The sequence below is a fragment of the Crassostrea angulata genome, chromosome 9, assembly GCF_025612915.1.
Source record: "Crassostrea angulata isolate pt1a10 chromosome 9, ASM2561291v2, whole genome shotgun sequence".
In the NCBI taxonomy this organism is placed as follows: domain Eukaryota; kingdom Metazoa; phylum Mollusca; class Bivalvia; order Ostreida; family Ostreidae; genus Magallana; species Magallana angulata.
Genome location: NC_069119.1, coordinates 11,544,406 through 11,567,799, shown reverse-complemented (window position 1 = coordinate 11,567,799; position 23,394 = coordinate 11,544,406). Strand labels below are relative to the sequence as shown.

The window sequence follows — 23,394 nt, the reverse complement described above, 5'->3', positions numbered from 1 at the left end:
TCTGTGTTGTTGTCGTTTTCTTTTATATGCTGTTCTTACCTCTAATTGTCTGTGTTGTTTATGCTTTGGGCAATGGTAACATATAGGGAGATCACAAGTTTCACAAAACATTCCAAAATACTATTAGGGTCTCTTAAATAAATCACTTGTTCTGGGTTGTGGTTGAATTTTTCTTGGTATATCACAACATTATGGTCCATTGTTTTTAGATCATGCACATGGTTTTCTTTACAATGAGGGCACAGATCACATTGACATGAATCACAAACGTACTCACAGTCCTCCGAACACTTAGAACACTTCTGTACTCTATATTGGAGGCTTGGTTCTTCCATGATGCCGAAAACCAGATCTCAAATACAACACCCTTCAAAATGAAAGTTGAAAGAGAATTTTTGTGGTTTGAACGTTTTCAACCGGCTCGTAGCAACAAGTACATGCATTTTATCTAGCATAATAGGCATTTTAGGACTCAAAATTATTGAAAAGTATAAACAGATAGTTCCTGCATCGTAAAACGAAACTTACGATCATAGATGTTTAGTCTTTCTAAATTTAGAATGAAGTAGCGGTGGCATTACAATTCAGTCCTCGCACAAAAAGATCCAACAATGCATACACAAAAGATTTATTTTCTTTTAAATTCGTTTCACTCAATCAAACGTAATTCATTTTACATATGAGACAACGCATTTTTGTTGAAAAGGGGGCGAAGGGCTCAGAATTATTGAACAGTATGTGTGTGTGTATGTGTGTGTGCAATCACCAACAAATTTCAATTCATTATTCTCTCATTTCTCTACAACTGTCCACAGAAACACAAAAAATGGGACAAATTACGAAGAACCAAAGAATAGATAAACATTTTTATACTTTTCAGGGAAATAATGTAATAATGGGAGGGAGGGGAAATCTTGAAAAACTTGAAATAGCTATTTAAATCTGAGATTTCATATAGCATATTTTCACAAAACCTGTTCTTAGAACATTGTTATTATGTATATGCAGTAGTAGACTAACATTAGTGAGTATACATGTCAAAGGGTTCAATGAGAATAAAACAATAACAAAACATAGAAAAGCATCTATTATCATTTAAACAATATAAATGTTTTCCTTGGTGAATGTTAAGGTAGCGACATTGCAGAAAAAAATACATAACCTGCATGGATCCTCAAAGAAAGCATTTTATTGTTTATATTTACATCCACTAAACACTAAGTTTCCCTTTATTTCATACGGAAATTGATTTAAATTTACATCTCTATCGAAACTGACAGGTTTAGATTTATACAATCCAATTCTAACCAGTTTGTTGATAGGTCGAAATCTTCAGCAACCTAAACAAATAAAAGATTGCATGAATTATGATGATGTCAGACTCAAATTCCCAAGACGATCTAGCTATTTTTTTTAAATCTAAAATACTGATGTACATTAACAATCAGTTGTTACTTTTATTTACTATTTTACGATCGAAAAATCAAATTGTTAAGAAAAAGATGTAAATATAAACAATAAAATGCTTTCTTTGATGATTCAAGGTTATGAAGGTAGCGGAGGTGCAGAAAAAATTTACATAACCCGTTATGGATTTTTTTCTGCAATAAATGCATAGAACTGGATCGAGTATATTTCAGCCTTGTCATGTTCTACAGAGCTATGAATCACTATCGGTTTTCTTAAAGGGGCATGGTCACGATTTTGGTCAAAAATTATTCTTTTTTTTTTAAATGTTTACAATGCTTTAGTAAGGCATTTTAATAGGCAACAAAAATTTGAGTTTTATTTGATGAGTTATAAGCGAGTTACAGAGCTTACAATTCTTCGCTATGTAAACAAAGCGTTTGTTAACATTTCGGGTGTTGAAGTGAAAATTCCAGTTTTAGACCTAAAATAAATGTGTCAATCGTTAGGAACTATTTATTTATGCTTTAAATGAATTATAAGAAAGACAAACCAGCCTTCAAAAGATTTTTACTGGTATATTGAACCTATGTGAGAAAAAACAAGGCACGAGCCTTGTTTACATCACGAAGAATTGTGAGCCCTGTATCTTGCTTAAAACTCAACGACTGGCACCCAAATCTCATTTGATCATTAAAAATGCATTCCTAAAGCATTGCAAATAATAAAAACAGAAAATAAAAGTTGACCAAAATCGTGACCATGCCCCTAAAAGTAATAGAGGAGAAAATATTTTGTAGATGTATTACGGGGAGATCTCTCCCGTATAGGACTAATACTGGGCCAACCGTGAGCTAATTCTCTTGTTGTTGGACCCAGCCTCATGAAACCTCCTACAAGCCAACAAGCGTTTTAGTATTCAAACTTTTATACAGACTTTACATGAAATAATATACTTTTACGTGAGTTTGGTATGCATCAGCACCGAAGGTCTGATTCCAACTAACTATAATTTACAATTCAGAATTATATATAATGAACAATGGAACAACACAATAAAGGATTAACATAATAAGTACAGATGGAATTCTTGGTTATCAAACAGCTATTGATCGAATAAATCGTAACATTTCAGCAGCCTGTACATAAAACGATTAATAAGATGAAAGATGAAATGTCAATAAACAGAAGTCAATTAAAAGATTAGCTGTCCATCACTGATTGTGCCTCATGATCAGGTAGGATTAAGGCTGCGCGGAATTTAAAACGTTTTTAAAACAGTTGTCGAAATAAAGGAAAAGTTGTTTTAACACAAAGTCCGAAAAAATAATTTACACAATAATTAAAAGTAGTCCGAATGATAGAATGATAGAATTTCACACCGTGACAGATGTAAATATAGTTTAATAAATCACTTTCCTCATTGTAAATTCAATTGTGTTCCGTACATTATTATTAGTAAATGGTGTTTGGCCTTTTAGGTAGAACTAGGTGAAATTACAATGATGTTGATATATAATATCATAATATATCATATACGAGTAATGATGGATTTGATGATTTGTGGTCAACTTTATTTCCTGAAAAAAAAATGTATTAAATATTCTAAAACGATAGTTTTCATGCAATTTCATTCAACAATAGAAATAAAATTAATTGTTACATTAAATTTTAAAGTTTATTTATTTATCGATTAAAGGGGCATGATCACGATTTTGGTCAAACTGTATTTTTCTGTTTTTATCATTTACAATGTTTTAGGAATGTATTTCCAATGATCAAATGAAATTTGAGAGTCAGTCGTAGAAATATAAGCAAGATCAAGGGCTCACAATTCCTTCTCATATAAACAAGGATCGTGCCCTTTTTTGTTTACATGGGTTCAATATACCAGTAAAACATCTTTTTCAAGTTGATTTGTCTGTCTACTTATTCATTTTAAGCATAAATAAATAGTTCCTAAACTTTAACTCATTCATTTTAGGTCTAAAATTGGAATTTTTACTTCAAATTAAAAATGTTACAAAAGCTTTGTTTACATAGCAAAGAATATAGGCTCGGTAACTTTCTTATAATTCAACGAATGGCACTCCAATTTTGGTTGGCTATTAAAAACGCCTTAGTGAAGCATTGTAAACACTAAGATCGGGAAAATAATTTTTGACCAAAATGGTGACCATGCCTCTTTAAAACTCAATAATAACTGTTTACAAACTGTTATAGTTGAGTTAAAATTGATAAATTTTAAATATTATTGTAACATAATGATTGGACTATCGTGTTTGAATCAAGGCACACATTTACTAAGAAACGCATAAAATTGTTAACATAATTTTATAGATATATAATACTATTTATACATGTACTCCGAATTTATTCTTTTCAGCAATTATTGCTATCTTCATACCGCGCATTAATAATTAAAGAAAGTATTTATTGTTTTTATTTACATCTTTCTTTTAATAGATTTTTGAATAAATCATGAAGAGAAAATAAAGGTAATTATACTATTGTAAATAAGCACAGTACGTTAGAGAGAGAAAAAAGCAAATTCTTCTTGGTACATGTATGAGAATTTGAGTCTGACGTAATTTCGTATTTCGTTAATTAAAGTAACCATACCCCCTCTTTTTTCTTGGAGAGGGCTTCAACTCCATAGGATCTCCGTAAGTGTGCAAGTGCAAGAGTAACTCACTACCGCAACGATTTCGGCTTAAAATATAAAATATGGTATACATCGTTTTGCCAAAGAGTAAACATTGTATATAAAAAAAAAATACATAGAGGAATCATATAATATATAAGCAAGCAAACAGTTATCGAGAAAAAAGTTTATTATATCAATACAGTACGTTGTTGAATTTCGGTCAAGCATTTGTGATGCCCAAGTCAAGTTCTAAACAGTAAAAACAGGGGGGGGGGATATATTTTTTTAGAAATGAGCTAAAATCGCGTCTAAGTCATTTTAACTTTTTACGCATTTAATATGAGACTAAGCTGTTAATCTAAAAGAAATACAAATATATATGCATGAACCTGTATACCCTGGTTAGTGTTAATTACATGGAATAGATTCGTTACTTTGGAGATTTAAGATTTAGATAGTGCTGATAGATCTGCAGAGCTTTGATAAAGCTGTGAATTCTATGTCTGCTTGACCAGTAAAGACGCTCATTGTTAACAAAGAAAGTCAGTTCAAAGATATATTAAACGGATCCCATACTTTGAAAAGAAAAAAAGAGGAATTGAATATTAGTCTTAAATTTGAGTAAGTGTTTTTATCTACTATATCTTTTTACGAAGTAAATGTTACCTAATATGATATAATATAATACAATAAATTATAATATAATATTTCATCCCTGGAGCGGAATACGTATGCTCGATTGCTGAAGGTAAATATTAATTGAGTAGCAACACAGTAAAGATTAATTCGAAAATTGTCAATATCTGATATTAATTTTTAAATAATTGTAATAACTTTGAAAAAAAAAAACAGCTCGACTTTTCTATTTCTTGGGAATAACAAATATTTGTACATGTATTGCAACATTAAGCAAAAACAAACCTTTTGCGTTGTTTTAAGCAAGAAATATCGAGGTTAGAGATGGAAAAATATGATTTTGATCATACATATAATTGTATGCAATCAATGCAAGTTTGCCAACCCGACTTTTCTCGCTAATACATGCTTTACTTCAAATAAACACGAGTAACCTGCGCCTACAAAATTTTATTTTTGCAATGCTCAATATACAATTCGCAGAAAAACACAAAGAACATATATTTAGTACATGTGAAAAAGTAACCTCCCACAATTGCTAAAAACAAGGTTTGTCTGCAAGTAATACAACTGGTGTGGGTGGGTGGGTTTACAAAAAAAAGAAGAAAATAACTCAAACTTTGACGCACAAAAATATGGCGCTTTAGAAATAACATATGACGTAGCTGGCTTGCTACCTAACAATAGAAAAAATATGCGCGGAAAAATTACTTCCGTAAACCTCATTCATTTCTGATACATATCAAATATATATCGTGTCAAATTAAATTCGACGTACCGAGGTAAACACATGCTGTACACTAGTATTTCAAAAATTAATTTGACATATATATACCCCTAAAAATTTTCTTTGATTCTATCATTCCACTTTTTTTAAAGAAACAATTTAAATTCTATATTTTGTTTTGTGTCTTTCTTTCTGTTTTTTTGTTTTTGTTTTTTTGTTTTGGTTTTTTTTTAAGGGGGGGGGGGGGTGGGTAGCGATACTGATTTCACCCCAAAATATAAATTGTAATGTACGTACCGCTGTAATGCATATAACTAAATTTACCTGTGAGACAACATCGTTTATTTCTCTTTTCTCACTTCATTACATTATAACTGCCGCCAGAAGGCAGTCGGTCACCTAAAATAAAAAGGAACCTGTGCGTTTCTGCGGCGCTGTTTAGGTGTTCAACCGGATGTTTTGCTCAGAGAAAAGGCTTAGGTAGCACGGGACAGTTTTTTTTTATACAATTCATTGTAGCCAAGGGATGCATGTCTTCGGAACTCTGTAACTAGAATTTTTTCAGTTCCCATTCAGCACAAATACCTTTAATTCATTCTTTATAAGGCCAATCACCAATTTCTGAAGAAAATTACTAGTAAAAACCTGTAAAATTCTCTACATACTGGTTTTTATGAGATCTTGACCCTTTCATATTTTGCTAATTTTTCATGATTTTTCAGCTTTTTAGACCTCCCCCAGCTAGTTCCCTGCAGAGGGTTGACCTTCCGTACCGCGTGCATGTTGCACAATCACATGTCAGAAACTTACGGTGTATAGTTTACAATGTCCCATCCACCTACTTTTCGTGTTATTTTTACCTCCCGTCTGTAACTTGCAAGTACAGCAACTCTCAATTTTACAAAAATTTTATCTTATGATTAAACGAGATCAAATACGAGAATGGATTGCTCATTGAATACAATGCAAAAACTCGATTTTTATTATTTCAACTTTTTTTTATTTTTTGGTTCAGAAAAGCTAATTGTTTTCGACCATTCTTTTGACGCTTTCATCATTTTTTTCTTGGTATATCATGTATGAATGCAGGCATGTTGACAGAACCCCTTCCCCCTTCACACGAATTTTAAGCAGTTGACTCCTTCGTTTCTTCTTTTAATGTTTGCGGTTTTTTATTATAAGAGAAACATATTTATAACTATTCTGGGGTCTAATTCAAAAGAAAAGGAGCGAGGTACCTGTCCTCGTGTGCACTTGTGTACATGTATATCTAAATTGTTATGTTTGTTTTGTGCGTGCTAAAAATTGAAATAATAATGGTCAAGTTATAAATATATGATGTCCCTGAAGTCGAAATTTTAATTAGAGCATAGAGCGAAAAGATGACCCCAATAAGTAACGGACCAAAATGTTCTGTGGACTTTATTCCATCAGATTCATTGGCAGATAATTCATATATACATGTATACACGCCAAAAAATCTGGAAGGCAGTCGATCGAAGCATTTAAATTTCTTTTGTTCGCAATGATTGCTAAAGGATGCATGTATAAACTCTAGTTTATTTATAAACCCAAACCGGCCGGGGATTTTTACAGCTTTTACATACCAGAGCGCGGTTAACAGAGCCATTTAATATATGCCGATTCACATTTTACGCAGGGAGCATTTTATTAAGTTCTAAGTTATTACCACATCTCAACGCATCACAGCTGAGAGGTACGTTATGTCTTATCTATAGCATTGTGTATTCTGCATACAGTTTAATTTTTCAACACAAACTGCTGTTCATAGTAACTTTTATTCATTCATCGCTTTCATCGCTACACTTTACTGTTTCTACAATTATGGTATAACGGGATTAGCCGTGTTTTTGGAATATGAAATAATGCTACAGCTTTGCATTTAATACTGACACCAACATTTATATGTGTGCTTATATTCCCTCGTAAAAACGTATGAAGTACCTCTCACTGTGAACAAATAAAGCGATGTCCTGTGTCGCTTTATAAATCAAATCCCATTGTAAAATGTGTTGAATCACCTTTGCAACATGCATGCAACATGAGGTAACATACATTGTTACTTTCGCTGAATATTTACTGAAATAAATATTTTATATTTACATTAACATTTATTTCAAATTGACGTATTTAGAGGAGCAGAAATGGAAGACGAATAGCCGGGGAGGGGGGGGGGGGGGGGCTTCGATCTATATGTGACAATTTTTATCATTGGAAGTATAGGTTGGGAAAGTCTAGATCCGCCCCTAAAAGGTGTTAATACTATTTAAGCATTCTACAAGTAAGGCCTGGTCAATGACCCATTAATTTCATGACACGATCTAGTGAATGACTCTGAATGTTCATTTTATTAAAGGTCAAAATATGCGAGGCCATGAAACTTTTATCCTAGACTACGGCTTATCCACTTCATCAAGCTAAAAATAAAACTATTTTACTGGGTTTTTTTCTTTATGGGGAGAGGTGTTTCATTTAAACAGCCTTAGCTTTTTTGAAAAGGTTCTAATCAAATACTCTCGTATTTGATCATCCATAGATTTGTGTTTCTCCTATCTCAACATTCAGTGTTGAGACCCTTGTAAAAAAAACAGGAGACCCTTAAAGCAATATGAGCTGTATTATTTAGAATTTTATTTTTCTGCAAAATCCTGCTAGTGTGATAAGTCTGCCTGTAACTAAAACTTTTAAGATAAATAAGATTTGAAAAAATCATTAATTTTTGTCAGGAGAAAGATTTCACTTATAAGGAATATATAGTAAATCAATTTTTGTACAGGACGACAATAATTCAATTTTGCTCCAATTAAGGCTTCTTAATGGCTTTCCCACAAAAACAGAGGTAACAGAAATTTTAAAACCATGATATTTTTGTCATTTTAGTAGAAAACAACATTTTCTTCAAAAAAAATTTTCAACATGAAATTGCAGCTCATATTGCTTTAACACTCGTTAAAAAACGAGAAGAAAAAATAAAAGAAACCCACGTATTACAAACGTGACGTTCTTCGCCTACAAGGCTATCTACTCAATATTTCAGGATGTCTTTGTAAACACAAGACGCGGGGCATCGGACACGCTTCATTGTATCAACTGTAATGAATTTTAAAGACCTGTAATTCCTTTTAAAAAAAGTTTGTGTACAAAACAAGCTTGGCATTTTTAATTGAATTGCGTTCAATATTTGGAGCATGCTGTTAATTGCACTATAAGTTATAATTCACCGTTAATACGTGGTCTTGAAGTAATCTTCAGATTTGGTCTCTGGAAATCACATTTTTTTATAAATACATTCCCTCACAAATAACGACAAAGTGCATAGAAACAGCCACAGTCCGTTTAATGATTGTTATTTTGTAAATTCCGAAATGACAGAGTTGATGGTAAAAAAAAATATGTTTTGGAAAATTTCATATTTACTAAGTATTCTAAGCATGTCAATTATCCATGGAATGAAATACAAGCTTCTAATGCCGTAAGTGATTTTATCACCCTGATTTTATTAACACATGTAAAATGTGGATCATGGACGTACAATAGCAAGGTACAAGAGAGAGAGAGAGAGAGAGAGAGAGAGAGAGAGAGAGAGAGAGAGAGAGAGGGAGAGAGAGAGAGAAAAGGGGGGCATGCTCTATTAAATGGTGATTATATGGATGTGGCGAGAACCCTGGATAAGGCAATTTAGAGCTTCATGTATAGGATAAATAACTATCCATAATTATTCAATCATGAGGACTAAACGCTTGAGCGCATAAAGGCATAACTTTTAAATTTTTTGATACGGAAAGATGGGGTAATGAAACTTAATGCTTGCTATATAATGATATAAATGTTTGCATAGACGAAATGAAGGAAATTACGATCAAATTTCCATCCATAAAAGGAAAAATAAAATCCACGCTATTTGCATGTGAAGTTGTTATTTAGGACAGATTTAAAGTGTAATTCTCAAGGACACGAGTGTCTGAGATTTTTGGGAGTTAATTCTTTGAGGAAATGAGAAGGTTATCTCTGTTATACACTGGAAGCGTAACGTGTCAAACCATAATCAAAGACATCCAAATATCCCCCTTATGTAGTATCAGCAAATTTATTCATAAAAATATGGTTTTCTTCAGGAATCAGTATGTCCGCCCAATTCAACACAAACTCTTTAACAAGCCTGACCACGGACAAACCCACGACTTTCCGGAAACAGCGATCCTTCAGCGACCGGGTCGGGATCGGTTTCCTGGTCGTGACATTCGTAGCCATCATTCTGGGCCTGGCCATCGGAATCCCTCTCTCAAAACGAGACACCAACAGCGGAGGGGGTGGCGGAGGAGCACCACAGTCTTCTGAACTTCAGAGGGCGAAACAGTTACTGACTGCAAATCCATTAATTGATGGGTGAGCTTTTAAGTTAAAAACAATCCCTTAGATGGCAGTATACAAATGTACTGTGGAATCGTTAGATTTCGTGGTGGCTCAATTTTCGTGGAATTCGTGGGTACCTCTCATTCTAGAATTAACATCCTCCATGAATTAATAAATTATAGGGTAATAAAGTCATATTTCTTTTGTAGGTTTAAGAGAATACACGAAATTACGTCCCCACGAACCTGTAGAATTTATGCAATCCACGAATATTGGCCCCCACGAAATTTAATGATTCCACAGTAGATGATGAAATGAGCTCTTGTCAAATTGTCCCAACCTAACGACCCGACAAGTTTGTCGATTATAAAGATTTAGTTAAAAAATAGTTCCTTAGATGCAAGTACATGTATAGGTTGATAAAATGAGCTTTTGTCAAATCGTCCTAACCTTACGACCCGACAAGTCAAAAACCATGTTTGTCGATTAAGATATTATAGTAGTATGACTATGTCTTGCGGTAACATGTTACGATTGTACTGCGATCTTGTCAGGATAACAATCACTATATACTGTTCGGTTTTATTTTGCATTCTTTACGACATTATTCACGATTAGAGCAAATACTAGTATTTAGTATACGACGACGATCAACATGTAGACAAATAAATGATACTGAAAATCTTTACATGATTTCAAAAATCTCAACGATATTATTTCCATTGATCATGAATGAAAGAAGCCAATTCAGCATTGTTATTTTTTTATTGGGGAGGGGAGGGGTCAAATCGTAATGAAAATTATTTCTGAATATCAGTTTCATACATGTTTAAAACTATCTTGTGGTCATCGTGGTAAGTTGTCAAGACCGTCGCTTGAGTCGTCGCACTTCTATAAAATGTCATTCTTGATGAGTCGTGTGGGGGGAGGGATATTTATGAGTTAAAAGGTGCATTGTACTTTTGAATGTTGTGAACTTGTCATTTTTTTCTTGCTGAAGTCCTCAATAAATGATATGCATATGCATGGTGTTCCGATTGGGCCACCTCGACCATCGCACTTTCGTCTTTATAGGGCAGACATTGTAGATGCGAGAGAGCGAAGTTGCGAACGCGAAAGTGAGAAAGCGAAAGTGCAAAGATGCAACGGCGAAGCACGAAGATGTGAAGGCTCGCCTTCGCAAATTTGTACTCCCGCCTTCGCACTTTCGCACTTTCGCCTTCGCCTTTTTATGTTTGAGGAGCTCTCTGTAGTTTATATATACACGTAGCTTTAGCTGTGTAAAATGACATCTAAGGCAGAAGACGAACTTTTGAGAATTTATTTTCAACAGGCTGCGAAGGTCCATATTTTATTCTTGATATTTTTCACTTGGGGGGGAGGGGGGGGGGGGCGGAGGGAGATTTGTATTTGCCGTGGGGTTGGTGGTTCCGAGGCATTATTTTTGTAATTCTACTATGTGAAATTAATGAAAAAAAAAATTAATTATCCGGGAATGGAGTCTGGACCTCATCTCCCCTTTACTGTGTGAAATCATTATATTAATTTTTACGGGGGGGGGGGGGGGGGGTCGGGGGTCGGACCCCCTTCGCAACTTTGCGCTTTGCTATTGCATCTTCGCACTTCGCCTTCGAACATTCGCCTTCGCAACTATGCACTCTCGCATCTTCGCCCGAAAGTGCGATGGTCGAATTGCCCCCTCCCCCTTTTGAACACCAGAGATATGATAAAAATGTCCGGCAATTCTCGAGTTCATCAAGACTTTTGAAACAACTTTCACGATAGCCAAAGTAATACTTTTACTTTACAGCCATAGTGTAAACTCCTCGCCCTACATTTTAAAGTTATGAATATGAGCCTATTTATTGGGATTGTGCGATAGACTCTCTCTCTCTCTCTCTCTCTCTCTCTCTCTCTCTCTCTCTCTCTCTCTCTCTCTCTCTGAGGGAGCACGTTTTTTACATGTTTCTTTTTGTTTTGTTGTCTATAAATTTGGTTATTTATTTTGGGGGGTGTTGTTGTTGTTGTTTTTTAGTTCATTCTTTTAGGGTGGTGTTACAATTGTTCAAAATTGACCGCTACCCAAGAAAAAAGTTATAATGTGTAATAAAATGTCCCTGAATTAACAAGAATGTATATTTGGAGTCACAGACCGTCATCTTTGGGGTAGCTTGAGACAGAGTGACATTTGATCAACCAGTCCCAGATTTTCACGTAATATGCAAACATCCGAATTGAAAAACGGGACACCATGTTTCTTCAGCCAAAAATTCCCCTCGCCTGTCACAACAGGGCTCCGCTCAAGGGAGTTTGACATTGTGTTAGCTCGTCCTATCGCTTACTGCTGACTGATGAAATCCCGAAACATCCCCGCTTTTGACTTAAGTGATATCGCGAGAAAATGTATTATAAAAACTCAGTAAAAGAGCTGAAAAAAGACACCAAGAAATTTAGTTTAAAAGTACGGCCGTGTAAACAATTTTATTTTGTTGCAGAGAAGGTCAAAAGAAAATGTGCCACAAAAAAGTTATTTAAAAAGAAAACAGAGACATGTACCGTATGATCTCAATGAAAGATAAGAAACGTAGAAAACTGAAGTATTGCACCATTTAAACTACTTCTTTGCACTTTTGTATTCTTAATATTTTTAATTATTAATCATGCATAAAATGTCGCATCCTAAAAATTTGTCATTTTACGAAATGGAAGTACGCAGTTGATTTTAAGATTGCGGCATGAAATTAAGTTTGTTAAAATATATGCTGACCAAAAGATGACATTTTCATTGAATAAATGTGAGAAATAAAAAAAAAACACCTAGCTCTAAACCGCTCTAAATTGAAGATATGAAACGCATAATTACCCGCCCGAGTACTTGAAGAGGGCTTAATGGCCGTGGCCATTTTTAGACTATATTGATTTTCTTAATTAAGGTCAAGATCTAGTAAATGATTCCCGAGTGTCTTTTTGGTGCTAGAATCATTATGACATCATAAATGATTTGAAGAATCCTTTCCCCGTAATTTGCGGCTTTAAAGAAATTATGTACAAAATTAAACAAATGCTTAATTGACATTCTATATTAAATCATGGAAAAAACAATCCCGATACCTATATTCAATTTGACATCATTATTTTAAAAAGGAGGTCAAGAGCTTGTTTGTGTGTGTGTGTGTGTATATATATATATATATATATATATATATATATATATATATATATATATATATATATATATATATATATATATATATATATATATATATATTAATAATTCAAATGCAATGCTTTTTGTAACCGCTTTTTTTTACTAGTCACAACGATTTGCCCTGGCAGTTTCGACAGTACGCCAATAACTCGGTCTACTCGGTAAACCTCGGGCAGGACATGCGAAACACGTGGAACAACGAAACATGGATGGATGACACGAGCTTTCCCAGAATTCCGTCGCAGACGGATATTCCTCGACTCCGCACTGGAAAAGTTGGCGGGCAGGTAAGTAATACTCTGTGAAATAGAAATATTAGAATACTTTCCTTCGTAAAATTATGTTAAATCTCTATAGTGTTTGAAAGGGTAAATGCAATTTTCGTGCAACAGAATATAATAATGCACGTTAATTTCATATTTAGCCTACAAGGGCACCTTATCCGCTCTGTTCTCTATGACGTATATATAAATATAATACACCGCTTTGTATAAAGCAGATAAGGTGCCTCTGTGCATGCTTGGGTGTCTTGTTGTTTCAGTTTTGGGCGGTTTTTGTAAGCTGTGCTTCCGTCGAGAAAGACGCCGTCCGATTGGGCCTTGACCAGACTGACGTCATACACAAATTCGTTGACAAGTACGATGACTTCAAATTGGCAACAACCGCGCAAGGTAAATATTAATAAACTTAATACTTGATTTTTTAAAACAAAAATAAGATAATGAAAAAGAAGCTTTCTGTGGAACAGATAGGTACATTCGTACGTTTCATAACTTTTGAACTATGCGTTTGTTGACTTTTATATTCTGAAAAATATCGTACATAGCAAAACTCAAACAATAAAAAGGATTTCAAATAAACAAATTTTGGTCAAATCTATGGCACACAAGTATTTAGATTCAAAAACAATGTTCATCTGAAACATAATTTTCTTTACATGTAGGTATTACAGACGCCTTTAATGATGGAAAAATTGCCAGTTTGATTGGTCTAGAAGGTGGTCACATGATCGGAAACAGTTTGGGAGCACTGCGCATGTACTATAGGATGGGGGTCAGATATATGACATTGACCCACAGCTGTGACGTAGAATGGTAGGTTTGAGAGTTTGTGAATTTGAATCAGTTTTTATAGCTCATTTTAAAAATATATTTGCAATGGCCTTAGTTTGCTCTTTGCAATCAGACAAAAACGAAGCAATTTAAAAAAAATGAATACAACGAAATGTTATTATTCGGACATTGATCTTTATTAAATATAACGTACTTCTATCATGACCTTTTTGCTTAATATGTGAACACTCTGGTCAGATTTCGTCCAATTAATGCATGCATTCTTCTATTTTTTATCAGGGCCGACAGTGTTAAGGCTGATACTAGGAGCCCACCATCCAATAAAGGGCTGACAGAGTTTGGAAAGGTAGGCAATGGCTGGTTGAAAATTTACATAACTTACTGACTGACATTGATTTTTATTTCTGTTGGTACCTTATCCTTAAAATACACGACCGTTTAACTAAAACGATGGAACTATTTTATGTCGCGAAGGTTTATCACAGACGCAAAACTTAAACGATTGCTGCCAAAAATGTTTACTTTTCAATATTTTTTTTTAGATACTAGTACATCGTATTCATAAAATATTCAATAAAATTCGGTTTAAATGCATCTTGCTTTTTAGCTCACCTGAGCTGAAAGCTCAAGTGAGCTATTCTGATCACATTTTGTCTGTCGTCCGTCTGTCCGTCTGTCCGTCCGTCTGTCTGTCTGTCCGTCTGTCCGTAAACTTTTCACATTTTCAACATCTTCTCAAGAACTACTGGGCCAATTTCAACCAAACTTGGCACAAATCATCCTTAGGCAAAGGGGATTCAAAGTTGTGAAAATTAAGGGCCACACCCGTTTTTAAGGGGAGATAATTAGAAATTAATGAAAAATTTCGAGAAATTTTCAAAAATCTTCTTCTCAAGAACCAGAAAGCCAGGAAAGCTGAAACTTGTGTGGAAGCATCCTCGGGTAGTGTAGATTCAAAGTTGTGAAATTCATGACCCCCGGGGGTAGGGTGGGACCACAATGGAGGGTCGAAGTTTTACATAGGAATATATAGAGTAAATCTTTAAAAATCTTCTTCTCAGAAACTAAACAGCCAGGAAAGCTGAAACTTGTATGGAAGCATCCTCAGGTAGTGTAGATTCAAAGTTGTGAAATTCATGATCCCCGGGGGTAGGGTGAGGCCACAATGGGGGGTCGAAGTTTTAGATAGGAATATATAGAGTAAATCTTTAAAAATCTTCTTCTCAGAAACTAAACAGCCAGGAAAGCTGAAACTTGTGTGGAAGCATCCTCAGGTAGTGTAGATTCAAAGTTGTGAAAATCATGATCCCTGGGGGTAGGGTGAGGCCACATTGGGGGGGTGTTAAAATTTTACATAGAAATATATAGAGTAAATCTTTAAAAATCTTCTTCTTAGAAACGGATCAGCAAGATGAAACTTGTATGGAAGCATCCTCAGGTAGTGTAGATTCAAAGTTGTGAAATTCATGATCCCCGGGGGTAGGGTGAGGCCACAATGGGGGGTCGAAGTTTTAGATAGGAATATATAGAGTAAATCTTTAAAAATCTTCTTCTCAGAAACTAAACAGCCAGGAAAGCTGAAACTTGTGTGGAAGCATCCTCAGGTAGTGTAGATTCAAAGTTGTGAAAATCATGATCCCCGGGGGTAGGGTGGGCCCACAATGGGGGGTCAAAGTTTTACATAGGTATATATAGAGTAAATCTTTAAAAATCTTCTTCTCAGAAACTAAACAGCCAGGAAAGCTGAAACTTGTGTGGATGCATCCTCAGGTAGTGTAGATTCAAAGTTGTGAAAATCATGACCCCTGTGGGTAGGGTGGGGCCACAATGGGGGGGGTCGAAGTTTTACATAGGAAAATATAGAGTAAATCTTTAAAAATCTTCTTCTCAAAAACTAATCAGCAAGGAAAGCTGAAACTTGTGTGGATGCATCCTCAGGTAGTGTAGATTCAAAGTTGTGAAAATCATGATCCCTGGGGGTAGGGTGAGGCCACATTGGGGGGGGGGGGGGGTGTTAAAATTTTACAATCTTCTCAGAAACTAAACAGCCAGGAAAGCTGAAACTTTTGTGGAAGCATCCTCAGGCAGTGTAGATTCAAAGTTGTGAAAATCATGATCCCTGGGGGTAGGGTGGGGCCACAATGGGGGGGGGGGTCGAAGTTTTACATAGGAATTTATAGAGTAAATATTTAAAAATCTTCTTCTCAGAAACTAAACAGCCAGGAAAGCTGAAACTTGTGTGGAAGTATCCTCAGGTAGTGTAGATTCAAAGTTGTGAAAATCATGATCCCTGGGGGTAGGGTGAGGCCACATTGGGGGGGGGGGGGGTGTTTAAGTTTTACATAGGAATATATAGAGCAAATCTTTAAAAATCTTCTTCTTAGAAACGGATCAGCAAGATGATACTTTATAATTGTTAAGACTTTGGCTCCAGGACAATTCTTCGGCCTCACAAGAAGGTTCAGAGTTTGATGCAGCTAAATATCCCATATATAAACAATTGAAAAGGATCTTTTTGAAAACTGCAATACTCAACATGTGATATGACTATAAAATTGAGGCAGGCAGCTATTTCTTCATTAAAATCTTTTTGTATTTCTGTATTGAGTTATTGCCCTTGATTTATTGATTCTTGATTATTTTAATTAATGCATCCACTGTTAACCAATTATTGTGATGATTATTTTTATACAATAATAAATATTCAATGTATATAAGTTGTTCTGCATAAGTAGTTTTGGGTTAGGCCGGATTATTTTGTTTATTTTTGATTTCCAATTTTTAGATACTATGAATTATTGTAGGCCGGCACATATATAGGGACAGTGTCTCTTGCATTACAATGTGCGACTGTTTGGGTTAAACTTGAACAGGTACGGATAGATAGAGTGTGTGGACACCCCTGCTCTATCAAATCTTCGTGTTTTCTAACCTATGATACAGAGTGTGCGCTCTTTCCTGCCCTGTATAGCATTAATACAAGTGTGCGGTCATACTTGCTTGTGGTGGTTGTGGCGGAGCACTAGTAAATGGTCATCTCTGCTGGTGTTCTGGCCTTTCTAGCGCAAGTGTGCGGCACACCCTGCTTGCGTTATGTTGAGCTGTTGGCGCAAGTGTGCGGTCATTCCTGCTTGCGTTATCCCTGCTTGCGTTAACGTTGGTACCTGTTGAGTTGTGTAGGTGTGCGGACATCCCTGCCTGTGTAACGTTGAGTCCCTATACATGTACAGGAGCGGTAACTAAAGTCTGCTCTTGTAAATATTGGCAGCAATCAGGGCTATCCGAGTTCCAAGGGGGAAAAATGGATTTTATTTATACAGGATCTACATGTATTATTGTACATTGTCCAGATTGTTTGTATTATGACTCCATTAAGCTGACTTTATCATACCTATTGTTCCTCAGGTGAGCGATGTGGCCCATGGGCCTCTTGTTTGTTGTTACGATTGTCTATCATTCGAAGGTTATTACCTATATAGTGACTGGTTTGTCTGTCCAGTCGATATTTGCTTTAAAAAAAGAATCATAGACTGTAGACTAAAATGCGATGTTATTTCTTTCATCTTTAAATAGAAAGTTGTAAAAGAAATGAACCGTCTTGGGATGATTGTTGATCTATCACACACGTCAGAGCAGACGCAAAAAGACGCCTTAGGAGTGACTCAGGCGCCGGTCATCTTCAGTCATTCGTCGGCTTACGCCCTGTGTAACCACGCAAGGAACGTCAAAGACGAAGTCCTGCAGCTAACAGTAAGGCGTTATGTTATATATGATTATCAAAAGTAAAGCGTCATGTTTGTTGTGATTATCAAAGATAAAACGTCATGTTTTTAATAATTATTAAAAATAAAGCGTCATGTTATTTGTGATTATCAAAGTTAGAGCGTCATGTTTTTTGTGAATATCAAAAGTAAAGCGTCATGCTATATGTGATTATTAAAAATAAAGCGTCATGTTATTAATTTTGTGATTACTAACAGTAAGGCGTCATGTTACATGTGATTATTATCAGTTAGGCGTCATGCTATTTGTGATTATCAGCAATAAGACTTCATGCTATTTGTGATTATAAGCAGTTAAGCATCATGCTATTCGTGATTATAAGCAATAAAGCTGCATGCTATCTGCGATTATAAGCAGTAAGGCATCATGCTATTCGTGATTATAAGCAGTAAGACGTCATGCTACATGTATTCGTGATTAAAAGCAATAAGACGTCATGCTATTTGTGATTATAAGCAGTAAGGCGTCATGCTATTTGTGATAATAAGCAGTAAGACGTCATGCTATTTGTGATAATAAGCAGTAAGGTGCTATGCTTTTTGTGATAATAAACAGTAAGGCGTCATGCTATTTGTGATTATAAGCAGTAAGGCGCTATGCTATTTGTGATTATAAGCAATAAAGCATCATGTTTTCTGTGATTATAAGCAGTAAGGCGTCATGTTTTTTGTGATTATAAGCAAAAAAGCGTAATTTTATCTGTGATTACTAGCTGTAAGGCGTCATGTTATTTAAGGTTATTTGAGTTAGGCATTATTTTATTTGTGATTTATAACAGTACTGGGTCATTTTATCTGTGATAACTGATAGTAAGGCCTCATATTATCATTAATTAATAACAGAAGGCATAATGTTATAAGTTATTTTTGACAGTCATGCATTGTGTTACCAATGATTATTAACAGTAATGCGTCATATTACCAGTTTTATCAACATGAAGGCGTCATAAGTACCAGTGATTAATAACAGCAAAGCTTTTTACATGTGATTATTAACAGTTCGGCGTCATATTACCAATAATTAATAACAGTAAATCAGTAATGCGTCATGTTACCAGTAGTTGTAAGGAGTAACGCGTGATATTTTAGTACTTACTGAGTATTACCAGAAAGGCGTCAATTTTATAGAATAGCAGTGTGGTGTCATGTTACAAGTGATTTATAAGAGTAAAACCTCACGTCACCAGTGATATTTAACTGTAAGGCATAATGTTGCTAGTAAGCGTTAATTAACGGTTTTTTTTTTCATATATCGAGATTAGATTGGATAAAATAAAAAATTGACGCTTTAGGACCATTATGTCTTCTGAAAGGTATAAGTTTTAGAGCAGGTCATTAAAAAACCATTTATCAAATTTTTAAAACTTGATTAATTACTTGTATAATTCTTGCGATGTATTTACAGAAACAAAACAACGGCTTAGTTATGATAAACTTTTACAAAGGATACATTGACTGTGCACCTACCAACACAAGTGGTAACATATCGACTGTAGCCGGTAAGCTTAGTTTTATTATACCTGTTTGTGACGGAGTCACAAATACTTGAGAATTTATACTGGGAGAAGGGGTTTTTTTTAACGGGAATTTATTAGATTTGGTTTCTGATTGTCAATGATGAATCGATTGATTGGTTTATCTTAAATGATTGACATGTTGTTCTTTGTATTTAAAATTCATTTATGCATTTGAATTCTTTTGAAATTACAAAAAGAATATGCTTACACTAAACTTGCCTTTAACTTGGCCTCCTATTTCTCTGCTTCAGATCACATAGACCATGTGAAGAACTTGGTCGGCGTGGATTACGTGGGGATTGGCGCGGACTATGACGGGGTCCCAGAGTAAGTCGCTCTGTTCAATGTACTATGACCGGTAGAAATTCACAAGTCGGTTTGTCGAATAACAATTTATTGACGATCCAAACTTGTCGTTTCTACACGATCTATGCAGTCGGCATGGACAATACAAGGTCCAGTCTCCAACTGATGATCATTGTGGATAACGACTAATTTATAGATAAAACATATATACAGGTGTAAATAAATAGAGTTACTCTTGGCACATACAATAATCAATTTAAAGGATTATTCAAGATATATAATTAGTTAAATAACAGGTGACATCTAAATGTCCGGCGGTGAAGGTCTAATTAGAAATAATTACCACTAAATTAAAGAAACAGTATGTCACTCTAAATAAGTGTTTCTCACACGGTGACAGTACCATCGTCTCTGTACTATAAAATCTCTCTGTATGTATGTAATGCTTTTTTCTGCGGCTTCCTTGTTGCAAATATCTTCGTGAATATTAATTTCACTCGGACGGATTATTATTAAAATCTGTAAATCTGTAGTAAGAAAACCTTCGAGTGCCTTTAGTATAAAAGATACTCGCTTTGTTTTGATTACACGATATCACGAAAACAAATACTGTTATATCTACTTGTTCCAACTGATCAAGTTGTATATTTTTTATGTCCATCAACTTATTAGTACCAAAAACTAGTTTACTTCTTGATAAATATTCCACTGAAATTCAATATTCATTTTTGGGAGTTGATTTTAATCAATTCTCCGAATATGCAGTTACTCTTGCAAACCGAAACTGAAACAGTGTTTGGACCTAAGCACAAATCAACACCGCTGACAAGACGTAGATCTTGAAAATGATAGATAAATGCGGTGTTCTGTATGCTGTACCATTGTTTGTCAAAAGAAACGTATTTATAAATACCTTGAAAATAGTCAGATTTTATATAGTACGAACAATTTAATAGTTTTTTTTTAGTTGTATGTATTCCTACGCCAGAGTTCAATAGTCTCGTTTAACCAGACGCTCGGCTGTCTCCGTAAATCTCCGACAAGCAGAGAGTCTATCTTGGTAGTCGGAGATTAACGGAGACAACCGAGCGTCTGGTTGAACGAGGCTAGATTTCAATATTGCTTGGATGCAGACGTGTACAATTTTTAGACACATTTCGATTACTGATACACAGTTTGATGGAACTGATTCTATCTTTAAATATTACACAACATGATTATATGGGGTTTTCTCGAAATTCTTGTCGGAAAAGTTCGAGAATTCATATTATAAAAATGTGCGTCATTCAAATACAGATTAGAAACTACTTGCCAGGCAAAATAACATATCGTTGATTTCAAAATTGAAAGTAATCAATAAAATCAACTCCCGACAGTACTTCAGTTCTTTGATTTTTATATTGATGCTATTTCTCTTCCGTTTGGATTAGGCTGGTCGAAGGTCTTGAAGACGTTTCGACATACCCGTATTTGTTTGAAGAGCTGATAAGACGTGGATGGACAGATGCCGATCTCATAAAATTGGCTGGCGGGAATTTACTGCGGGTATTCAGGGATGTCGAGGCCGTAAGTCTGAGAGAGAGAGAGAGAGAGACAGACAGACAGACAGACAGACAGACAGACAAAAATAAAAGTGAGATAAATATAAATAAGAAAAACATGGAAGAAAGAGAAAAGGGGAAAAGGTAAGAGAGAGAGACAGAGATGATATAGAGAAAATATAGGAAAGTCAGAGTTTCATTTCCTGATATTTAAAACATATTTCCTTTAATTAGGTAAAGAACAGCTTGTCTAACCTCAATCCCATAGAAGATATCATGGAAAGAAGTTTGAGAAATGAAAACTGTACGACTGGATACTAGAGACAAAATAACAATACCGTGCGCATAAACCATTGAACACGCCATCTGATTCTTTTTAATGTTTGTTCTTAAGCAAAAGAGTACACTTATGTATAATTGTTCGCTAGTCTTTTTTTTTATTAAAACGTTTAATATTGAAAGCTTTAATCATCAAAATTAATGGATCTTTAACGATAACACAGGTTTGGTTACTGATTTTTTTTTGGATACTATATAGATTCTTAAACATAATTGTTTATGCAATTTTGATACATGTAATGCTTGATTAAAAAAATATGATATATCTGACCTCTGAACGCACCGTGGTGCGGTGTGTATGATTGATCACTTTTGTAGATTTACATGTATTTCATGTTAGAGTTACATTATTGTACCTTTAGATTGAGCATGTAAGTGTTTACGTTTTTGCTGTTATATTGCAAGCACACATTATCAATATTGGCTTCTGCAGCGTCTTTCTATTGTTGTTTTGTTGATGTTCTAACGTATCCTATATGTGAACTCTTGTAATATCTTAGCTTTGTTAGCATTTTTACGCACATCCAATTTATAAGAAGTGATATATACGTAATGCTATATATTTCCTTTTCCCAATCTTTAGAATTGGTTATTTTATAATTATAAACTAAATATACGCTATGTACCAAAGATATGCAAACTGTTGATGAATTTTGAGTATTCAGTAATAAATGTACCGTTTATTGGCATATACAAAGTATTGTTATTTTGCATAAATTAATTTTTAATGCATGTTTATTACTTTGAGCATGCAGTTTAGGCAACAGAGCATTTTTGGTCAATAACATTTCAACACTAGCATTTTAAACTCCAATTTTACGTGAGTTAAGGAGACTGGATGGTCAAAAAATTAATCATCATGTTTGTCTTAAACTTTGAAAAATGATATTTTTGACAATGTCATGTTGTGAATTTTGTATTTACTGCCACCTGGTAAATTTAAAATTTACAACATGATACATTCATGAATGTGTTTGTATATATATGTATTCAGAGAGTGAATTTATTGTATGAATTGATCTCAATAACCAAGGTTATATACTAGTACTTCATATGTAACAATCAACATCTGGCTTCGGGGCCACCAACATGTAAACATCTCAGCGTTGGTGGCCCCAAAGCCAGATGTACATGTAATTGCCATGATACATGTATCAAATATCTTCAATTCCCACTTAAGTATGTTGTAATTGTTTGGGGATTTAAGTTTTTTTTTCATTTGGGTATTTTTTTTTCTTCTGTTTCCATCTAGTATACTTATGTCCCATAATATTTTCTATCAATATCCACTTCATTTTTCTTTTCATATTTCTTATACTTAATGAGATGTCAAAATTTCGAGTATATTTTGAATATTTTCTATATTAAGTATTTCATATACATATGTATTATATTTACAGTTATAAGTCAAATCATTTTTAGTACAAACGTTTTGCTTGAATGTATACTTTTATAACTAAATTTTAATTAAAAATTGAGTAAAAACTGTTGTTTACAAAAATGAAAATGGTTATATAATGTTTGAGAAGTCGTCAGGTGTAATGGACGGATGTAGATGGCGCTGCAGAGTTGGTTAAATTTTGGTTAATTCATATTAATCATAATAAAATACAGCCCAGGAAAACACGTGAACCATTAAAATATTTGTATTGCTAATGTATTTAAGAGATCTTGAAGTGATATACTAAAATAATACCCCTTTACTACACCAACAACTGGGCCTGTAACTTGCCGCCATTGTATGATTTTGATCTTGACCGAAAGTGACTAAGTTACAAAATACGCTTGTTTCGAACCATATTTTTTTTTTGTCTGGAGGTAGAAACATTCATAATTG

At 34.5% G+C, this 23,394-nt stretch overlaps 1 protein-coding gene across 1 annotated transcript; it reads left to right on the top strand.

Annotated features, from left to right (window-relative positions):
- Nucleotides 1-6,977: 6,977 nt before the first annotated feature.
- Nucleotides 6,978-23,349, top strand: LOC128162617 (dipeptidase 1-like). The gene is made up of 11 exons (XM_052825855.1): nucleotides 6,978-7,134; nucleotides 9,554-9,824; nucleotides 13,106-13,286; nucleotides 13,541-13,670; nucleotides 13,943-14,093; nucleotides 14,352-14,418; nucleotides 17,646-17,822; nucleotides 19,260-19,353; nucleotides 19,623-19,698; nucleotides 21,108-21,243; nucleotides 21,453-23,349. Exons 2-11 carry the CDS (start codon nucleotides 9,562-9,564, stop codon nucleotides 21,537-21,539), a joined length of 1,362 nt encoding a protein of 453 aa, XP_052681815.1. The 5' UTR covers nucleotides 6,978-7,134; nucleotides 9,554-9,561; the 3' UTR covers nucleotides 21,540-23,349.
- Nucleotides 23,350-23,394: the final 45 nt, after the last annotated feature.

What these genes read in the sequence shown, in the direction of transcription:
- LOC128162617 (XM_052825855.1), top strand. Translation starts at nt 9,562, where the DNA reads ATGTCCGCCCAATTCAACACAAACTCTTTAACAAGCCTGACCACGGAC. An exon ending in GCAAATCCATTAATTGATGG is followed by an intron (nt 9,825 to 13,105) that starts GTGAGCTTTTAA and finishes TTTTTTTACTAG; the next exon opens with TCACAACGATTTGCCCTGGC. An exon ending in ACGAAGTCCTGCAGCTAACA is followed by an intron (nt 17,823 to 19,259) that starts GTAAGGCGTTAT and finishes ATGTATTTACAG; the next exon opens with AAACAAAACAACGGCTTAGT.